General features: G+C 36.2%; 1 protein-coding gene across 12 annotated transcripts; it reads left to right on the top strand.

Moving 5' to 3' along the window:
* Positions 1-433: 433 nt before the first annotated feature.
* LOC104217674 (sister chromatid cohesion 1 protein 3-like) lies at positions 434-6362 on the top strand. 12 transcript variants are annotated; one of them, XR_011404947.1, is made up of 8 exons: positions 2799-3075; positions 3161-3267; positions 3359-3495; positions 3583-3950; positions 4308-4347; positions 4522-4606; positions 5452-5576; positions 6164-6362. XR_011404947.1 is itself a non-coding variant. In XM_070167363.1 (7 exons), exons 2-7 carry the CDS (start codon positions 3227-3229, stop codon positions 4698-4700), a joined length of 690 nt encoding a protein of 229 aa, XP_070023464.1. In that variant the 5' UTR covers positions 2799-3075; positions 3153-3226; the 3' UTR covers positions 4701-5537. The 12 variants fall into 12 exon arrangements, 3 of the variants coding, with proteins under 3 accessions (XP_070023464.1, XP_070023465.1, XP_009766284.1); XR_011404948.1 differs by having other exon boundaries at positions 3153-3267; positions 4531-4606; XR_011404946.1 differs by having other exon boundaries at positions 3153-3267.
* The last annotated feature ends 2131 nt before the right edge of the window (positions 6363-8493 follow it).

Here is an 8493-nt window from a genome sequence, read left to right as displayed (position 1 = left end):
CATCTTGAAAACTATATTACCATCAAATACGGAGTATCAATACAAATTTAACATAATCCATAGGTAATTTAGTACGAATCATAAAATAATCTTCAAAGTAGGAATAGTGTGAAAGTTGGTTGCGCTCAATTTCATTTATTATCTCTTAACATAAGAGTTAAAAAAATAAAATGAGAAATTTTGAAACGTTTATATTCTTATTTAACATTTTAAAAACAAATTTCTGAAAATTAAATGAACTAAATCAAAGCGGAAAAATTAATAAAATTTAATGTTAATTATACACAATAAAATAAGTGGAAAGTTAATACTACATTTTTTTTTTTTTTGGGAATAACTGGTTGATCGATGCATTAACACCCTTATAATCACAATAATGAGATCAATATTTGCCCTACTACTACGATGTCGTTAATCGTAGCTACTAAAACAGCTGTGGCAGTTGCGTAAATAATCGAAGCGTCACTCATACCTATTGGCGCCACATTCAATCTCCCGCGTTCCCTATAAACTTCTCGAAACCTTAAAACCCTATTAACCAAATATAATAATACTAGAATTCCCCTACAAACCGTAAACCTGAACTGAAAAGTCGCCGCCGATCGCCGGAGAATGTTCTATTCGCTTACGCTTTTGGGGCGGAAAGGTCCATTATCGACCGTATGGCAGGCAGCGACTATTCAAAGCAGGTTGAAGAAGTCTCATTATGCTTCCACTAATATACCCTCTACTGTTGGTTTGTTCTCTCGCTCACTCTTTTTTCTATTTAATTTTTCATGCTTATAATTTTGTGTTTTCTAATGTGTTTTATTTTCCTTGCAAATTTGCCCCTTCTTATTTGCTAACTGCTAAGTGTATATATAACCTTTATTCTTTCTTATGGGAATTTTTATCTATTTTTTGCTTCTAAATTCATGTGGTTATCTGATTCTTGTTTTGCTGGTATCAGTTTGGGACTTTTTGTGAGATAAAGGTTTGTTCTTTTACATTAAAGATTCTCCTTTTTCTTGAGGTTGGAGTATTCTTAAGCGTAAAATAAAAGTATGAAACTTTAACATAGACACACTAGAAAAGATTTGGTTAAGTCTTCAACTAATGAAAAGACCTTCTTTTTCTTTTTCTTTTTTCTTGCCTTAAGTTTGAAATCAAGAACATGACTTTAATTGAACAAGAAGGAGGTCGATTATCGACCATAGGTTGATGTCCCTGCTATTTAGACACATATAATTTTTTTCGCCAAGGAGGTTAATAATCGACCAAGAACGAGGTTGATTAGCGACCATGGACTGACAAATGACCAAGAAGAAGGTTGATTATCAACAATTGGTTGATGAAAGGTTGGTTGTCAACAATAGGTTGATGATTGACCAAGAAAGAGGTTGATTATCAACAATAGGTTGATGATCGACAAAGAACAACAGGTTGATGATCGACCACGAAGGAGGTCTATTTATTTACTGTAGTTTAATAATTGAAGACGAAGGTGGTTGAGAGACTAATCATGCACATATGTATGCTTAAACTTTTAATAGTTCAAATGTTTCTTTAGTTTCTCTGGTATATGGGCTATATGCCAAGTGCACTTGGTTTTCATTCATTAGTTCTTGATGTTTTCTTAATGGCTTGATTGCTATGCATTCATGGACTCATCGTAATAGGTTATTATGTTCTTTATCGTTTACTAGAGTTGATATTCTCCGAATGTGTCATCACTTTCCGTTGCTGATATCTTATAGAAAGCTTTTATTCCACTCATAGTTTGCTGTTTGTGAATCTTGTGATTAAAGCATGATTTCAAAAAAAAGCAAGAAAGAATGTATAACAATTTGACTTAAGTTGCTCTACATAACTATATAACAGTAGCTTTGATATGCTTATTATAGTTTTTTGTAAGAGTTTGCTCAGTTATACTGATGCTACTTGTTTAAATTTATTTCTAAAGTTCATCATGTTTCCGGATGTACCCCTTGCACTACGATGGTCTGCCCAGCTTCTACTTGGAGTTGTTCGGATATACTCAAAGCAAGTTGAATACTTTCTCCAAGACTGCAGAACGTTAGAAACGGGTATAAGAAAGGCCTTTTTGTCTATAAATCTCAATCTACCAGAAGATGCTATGCATGCACCATACCACTCCATCACTTTGCCAGAAACATTTGAACTTGATGGTGTCGTTTTTGATGATGATCTTGACCTGAATAGGTAACCTTGCATATCAATTACTTTTTTAGTTTTAGTAGTCTAGTGTCTGTAGGAAGTCACACATGCATTTTGATTTCCAGGTTTGGAGATACTCATCTTAAAAGTTACGAAGAGACAACTTTGGAAGGTATGTATTTTGTTGTTTAATTTATTTCCTGTTTTAATAACACCTTTTTCTGTTTCATTTTCATTAGTGTTGATATTCTTAATAATGAAATTTTTTGTCACGTAGATCAAGTTCTAATGTGTGAAGATCAGTGCGTAGCTATTTTCATTGATGAGGTAGGTTTATCTTTTGCTTCTTGTTTGCAGGGAATTTTAGATTTATTCACTTACAGTGACAACATAATTTTGATTAAGAGCTCGTTTTTACAGGACATAGGGAATAGTTTGTCAAAATCGGGTGAAGTTTCTGGATTAGGTGCCATGCCTATTGAGACAGAGTAAGGATCTAATTGACTGACTATAAATGTAGATTGTTTCCATTTATTGCCAAGTTTTGAATAAATGTTTTCTTTGATGCTGCAGTTCTGATCCATCAAACCTAGGTGGAACTCCTGCTCAATCCCAAAATTCTCCCCCCTAAGAATCTGGCAGCACTAAATGGAGGAACTGTTGACGATGACATTCCTCAAGATATTCCAGAAGTTGAAATCATGCGTGATGCTGTCTATGATCATGGTTCTGAGGATGTTCCCTTATGGTCAGATCAATGGAATGATGTAATGGAACCAGATAAAGTTCTGGAGGAACAGATCATGAAAGACAAGGAAAGTGCAAGCCTAGTCGTGGAAGAGATGGTCGAACGAGACTAACCACCTTCTGCTACTTCAGCAGAGGTTCAAGAATTCACTAATCCACAGATATCTTTTGGTGGGTGAAAGAGTCTTATTTCTTAAAACTCAAATTATATATGTCATGCATAACTCTCCGTTTTCATGGATATTCAGGGCATCAGTCACCTGATTTAGTACTTCAATCAACACCACCTCCTGAGGAGCCAAAAGCAAGGAGAAGAAAGCGAATGCTACTCATTGATGAGGATGATATAGTATTGTCGAATGAGTATGTTAATGTATTATCATCTGATTAATAAATAGATTTCTCTTCAAACCATTAGTCTTTCTGACAATGTGTATCATGTTCAACACTACAGTAAAATTGGAAGGCTACTAAATGATACCAGTGCATTGAAACGCCGGAGAAAGAATGCTCCGTTGTCTTCTTTGGACATATGGAAACTAAACAAGAGACATACAAAAGATGGAATGTTATTTGAGCCTTTAATAACCGGTGGGTGTATATATCATAAAGCTTTTTATCTTATATGTTCATGTCTGAATTATCTTCACCGGAAACTCAGCTTTTGTAATTTTGTAGGAGTACATAATGATATCTGCAACATCTACAAGGAAGACTTCATTTCAGCAAAAATCAAGACCGCTTCCTCATTAGAGGATCATGTAGAACCCAGTGGCAACCATTCCCCTCTACCTGGGAATGATCTTGGGATTGAAACAGAAAGACTACGTGATAATCAAGAATTTGCATGCACCAATTTGTTGTCTGAAATTTTTCCTTCACCGAATAAATTCATTTCCTCTCCACAAATGCCCACGCCGGACCCAGCAGCATCTACTGGGTGTGTTTGTTCTGATATGGAGACCCCATCAACATGGTACGGAGACGGACTAGATGTGGAGAATACCATTCTGTCTGATATTCCTGAGTTTGATAATTCTGCTGGGGTATGTTCGATCATGCTTGCTTCCCCGTTAAATAGTGAAGTACGAATCTACATTTCTACATATCTAGATAACAGTTTCAGCAGATTAATATCATCTACAGTAATCTCATTAGCTCCAGATTTTCATTGTTTATTTATTGTTGAAGACTTATATTGCTCTATTTTAGGCTAGTATTTAGTTCTACTTTCGACGTGAGTGAAAATTTATGGTTCATATTTGAATGTTCTTGTAGTCATTCTCATTTAAGGCTTGACTACTACATGCATCTCTATGGTCAAATTTTGTTAAGCCAAAATGACTATTAAACTTAGTTCAGAACCTGTTTTCCACCTGATAAATTGATAAATGCTGATGTAGGATTTGAGTTTTCTGGACCAAGATGACAGGACTCCCGTTGGTGAGCTAAGAACCTCTATTTTTCTTTTTTCTTTTTAAGCTTAAGGATTGGTTGTAATTTGGATAATGTTGGTTCAAGTTTATGTGCTATGCCTGTGGCATCATAAATATCTCGGTTTTGTTGATGTAACATGTGCCTGAAGCTTGTATATATACCTATATATACTAAAATCAGGATTTCCAGGAACTCCTGAAGTTGGTTATTTATTAAGTAATGAAGGGGGAACACCAGAGTTTGACACATTATCTGCTAGAACAAGGTAACACATGGTAAAAATTCTTTTTCATAATATTGGTTAACGTTGCGGGATATTCTTTTAATAGTATGTTTGTAGAGCTGTGGCTCAATTTTAGAAGGCATATACAATTCTAGAAGGCAAAAACAGGAAAATATGTGCCCGAATGTTCTTTGAGACTGTTGTAAGTCTTAATTGCTCTTACACTACTAATATCATTTTTAACTGTGTGTTTGATTGAGTCAAGAAAAAGGTGTATATATATGCTTTGTTGCCTTTTAGTTGCATATATGATATGCATCATTTGCTTAGCCAATGATCATATTTAGCATAATTTCTATCAATTGTTTGAGGGACTATTTCAAAAGATATTTTACTTATTGCCTTGCTACTTCAGCTTACCGAGGACATGACCCTCGATAGGAGTATGTCGAGGTCGAGGATTAGTGTTGTGGGTTGACAGGCAGTCTAGAGTTTCATCTAAGCATCCCAGTAGTATTAGTCCTAGTCTTGTATTTTTCTATGCCTAGCCCCTTGCTATTTCATATTGTGTTATTATTTCCAGCAAGATTGAATCTATTGTTATAGTGTCATATTCTTAGATAGCTGTTGTTGCACGTATCTTCATTTGTGCTCATGTCTACTTACGTGGTTGTTGTTACTGTTTGTTTATTGTTTCATTTTCACTTCTTTTGGGCCGAGGGTCTTTCGGAAACAACCTCTACCTTCATTAGGTAGGGATAATGTACACTTCACCCTCCCTAGACCTCACTTGTGGGATTTCACTGGATTTTTTGTTGTTGTTGTTGTTGTTGTTGTTGTTGTTGTATTATTTTACTTATTGCCTTCCTTCTGGAAATTGATTCTAGGTGTTGGAGAATTGTGGACTTGTCGATGCAAATCAAAATGAACCTTATGGTGATATAACTTTGAAAGTTACTTTCAAACTGAAGGAACAATTTTCAAGCTGAGTTTATTGTGTCTATATATAGAGGTAAGATTTTAGTCCTATTTTTTACTGCAGTATTTCTACTGTTTAAAGAAATCAAAGATGCAGTCTTCTTAATAGCTTATTCTTTAACCTGTCAATGAAGAGGATAATAGGCCTTATTGTGCCTCTAAATCGAGCACGCACACACACACACGCGCGTATATGTATGCATGCAGGGGCTGACCTACATTGAATACGGGTTCCCGGGAACCCAATAACTCTTGCATAGACCTTGTATTTATATTAAGAAATTCACTAAATATTTGTAAAATATCTAACTGTGAACCTAGTTATTATTGCATATTAACTTGAAATTACGGTAGAAACCCATAAGTCTCAAATCCTGGATCCGCCTCTATATGCATGTATATATTGCTTTTCTGACATATCTGAATGTGGTTTTCCTTCTGTAAACTGTAGTAGTTAAATTTACTGTGCACTTTGCATCATTGCAGGAGTCAACTTTTTTGATTATTTTTTTAATAAGCTCCTACTCTTTTGACTATTTGTGGCCTTTAGCCTAGACTGACTTTTCTTTGATTATTTTTCTAACAAATCTAAATGCAGTCTTGTTCCTTTTCATTGTACAGACATACAACATTCAGTAACTATATGAAGATGGATAACCGTGGCAGCCATTTTGTCAAAATTATTTGGAGTATCAATGGCTGATTTTAAATTATTATTTTCACAGTTTCTATATTAGATTCCATTGTATATTATCTGCTAGTAACAGGTTAGACTTAGCCCATATAAATGTCTTTTTGAAATTATGTGGAATATTTTAACACACAAATGTAAATAGTTATGGTAATAAGTTTCAGGTTTAATCAATTAGAGTTTCTCCAATTTCGTTAACTGGGGTATTATCACTTTTAGCCCGTGCCAGAAACTATTTATATTTGGTAGCCGAAAAAAGTGCATAAAATTTGTATGATTTTTGTATATAACATACAGAATGTATATATATACAAAAAGTATACAAATTTTATATATTTTTCGCCTATTATTTTTATAGTGATTATATAATGTCATTTTTCTAAGCTGCATTGTATGTAACTGAGCAGGGAAAAGAAGAGAAACATATACTTAAGACGTAATCTGATTTATCTCAATTTGACTAGTCCACCAAATTAAAGTATTTGCTGCAAAAAAAATCCATATAATGTTCCTTTCCTCGAGGACATTAAGGATAATTTCACTGTTCAGGTCTTGTACATCATATATAGACTTTTACAAATCAGAACGAAAAGCTAATGGTAAAAATTTATCTGCATTTAATGTTTATTTTGGATGTTGACACGTGTTTGCAAATAAAGTTGTTTTGTTTAAATCATGATTAATTAATATGTATTTTATATCACTAATTCACTTAATCGTGCTTTATTGATGTGGTTTGGTGTAAAGACCTGGTAAATATAAATTTAAGATGCATGCTAGGGAGATTAAGTCAAATTTCAATCGTCATTAGTGCATATACAAAAAGCAGTCAACTTTCTGTCATAGCTAGGCATGTACAGAGGCGGATTTAGGATTTTAAGAGAATGGGTAAACTATTGTGAAGAGGTGCATCTAGAATTTATATTTGACCCCATTATACTTTTGAAATTATAAGTTTAAAATTATGATTTTTTTGTTTAAATTTTAGTAATTTTCACACACACATATAAGTTTACTACGTGTCGAAAACAAGACCGTTCTAAGTGGGTTTTCAACCGCCAATTTTACTTGTAAAAGTACACTAAATAATAATTGTATCATAGGAGGCTCTGAGCATGGGACATGGGTACTGTTACGCGACGCCTTTATGAGATTCCTTGGAAGGGCGACGTAAGGCGAAGTAACTGATGTCAGTACAGTTGTTGTCCACCAACTAAGGTCCCCTCCGTACGCTAGACTAGATTGTCAGTGCCGTACGGGAAAACCAATGCCAAGAGCAATTGAGAGAACAGGAATGAGAATTGAGAATGAAAGAAAGCTTGATTGCATTAATGAAAGCTATTACAGAAAGGCAACGCGGTGTCGAGGGGGAGAGACACCAGTACAGAGAATTGTTTGCTTGCTAGAAAGTTTGATTGCTTGATCCTCCCTAATAATACTTAAAAAAAATAAACCAAAGCTACATGACTAGATTTGATTAAGCTAGAGAAACATAATAGAAGTACGTGGAATAATATATTTACAATGAAAAAGACTTAGTTTGCTATAAGGCAGAAAACATGGCCGTTGTCGGCAGCATAGTCTTTGGCATCAGGATCTGCGCGCGCGGCATTGTCTGCGCGCGCGGCGCTGTTGGCATCTGCCTGCGGTTGGGCGCTGGCGAGGGATATCGGTGGGGCGACAGAGGCACATGCGCGCTTGTCACTTGGCGCGACCAAGACCACGGGGCCGTCCGTGGCGCTAGGCATTGGAAGGCTTGCTAGGACGCCACGGGGCGCGCCCAAGGGGTCATGGGGCACGGCTGGAAAGCCGCCCATGACATTCTCCCCCACCTGAGTTGGCGACGTCCTCGGCGCCTTACTTGCAAGATAATCTTCAATTAGGCTCTTGTAGGCTTTGAGGTTTGTTCCCCTCTCCCAAGTGTTCTCCTCTGCATCACAGCCCTGCCATTTCACCAAGAACTCTTGGTGATCTTTCCTTGAGGCATGAATCACTCTATCATCAAGGATAGCTTTCACACGCCTTTTTCTGGTTGAATTGGGCCCTCGAATTCTGGGTATTGTGAGCTGGCTCCTTGAAGGATCCTCCGTGTCTTCCCGAAAAGGTTTCAGGAGGCTGACATGGAAGACAGGATGAATTTTCCACCAAGCTGGGGTATCCACCCGGTATGCAACTTTCCCAATGCGCCTTTCAATGGACAAGGGTCCAATGTATTTTTGCAATAGGCGAGGGTCATGGACCCCCGCAAATAAGTAACGCT

This window comes from Nicotiana sylvestris, chromosome 2, assembly GCF_000393655.2.
Source record: "Nicotiana sylvestris chromosome 2, ASM39365v2, whole genome shotgun sequence".
NCBI lineage: Eukaryota > Viridiplantae > Streptophyta > Magnoliopsida > Solanales > Solanaceae > Nicotiana > Nicotiana sylvestris.
The sequence above is the reverse complement of the archived record's forward strand: the minus strand, read 5'-3'. Positions and strand labels throughout refer to the sequence as shown.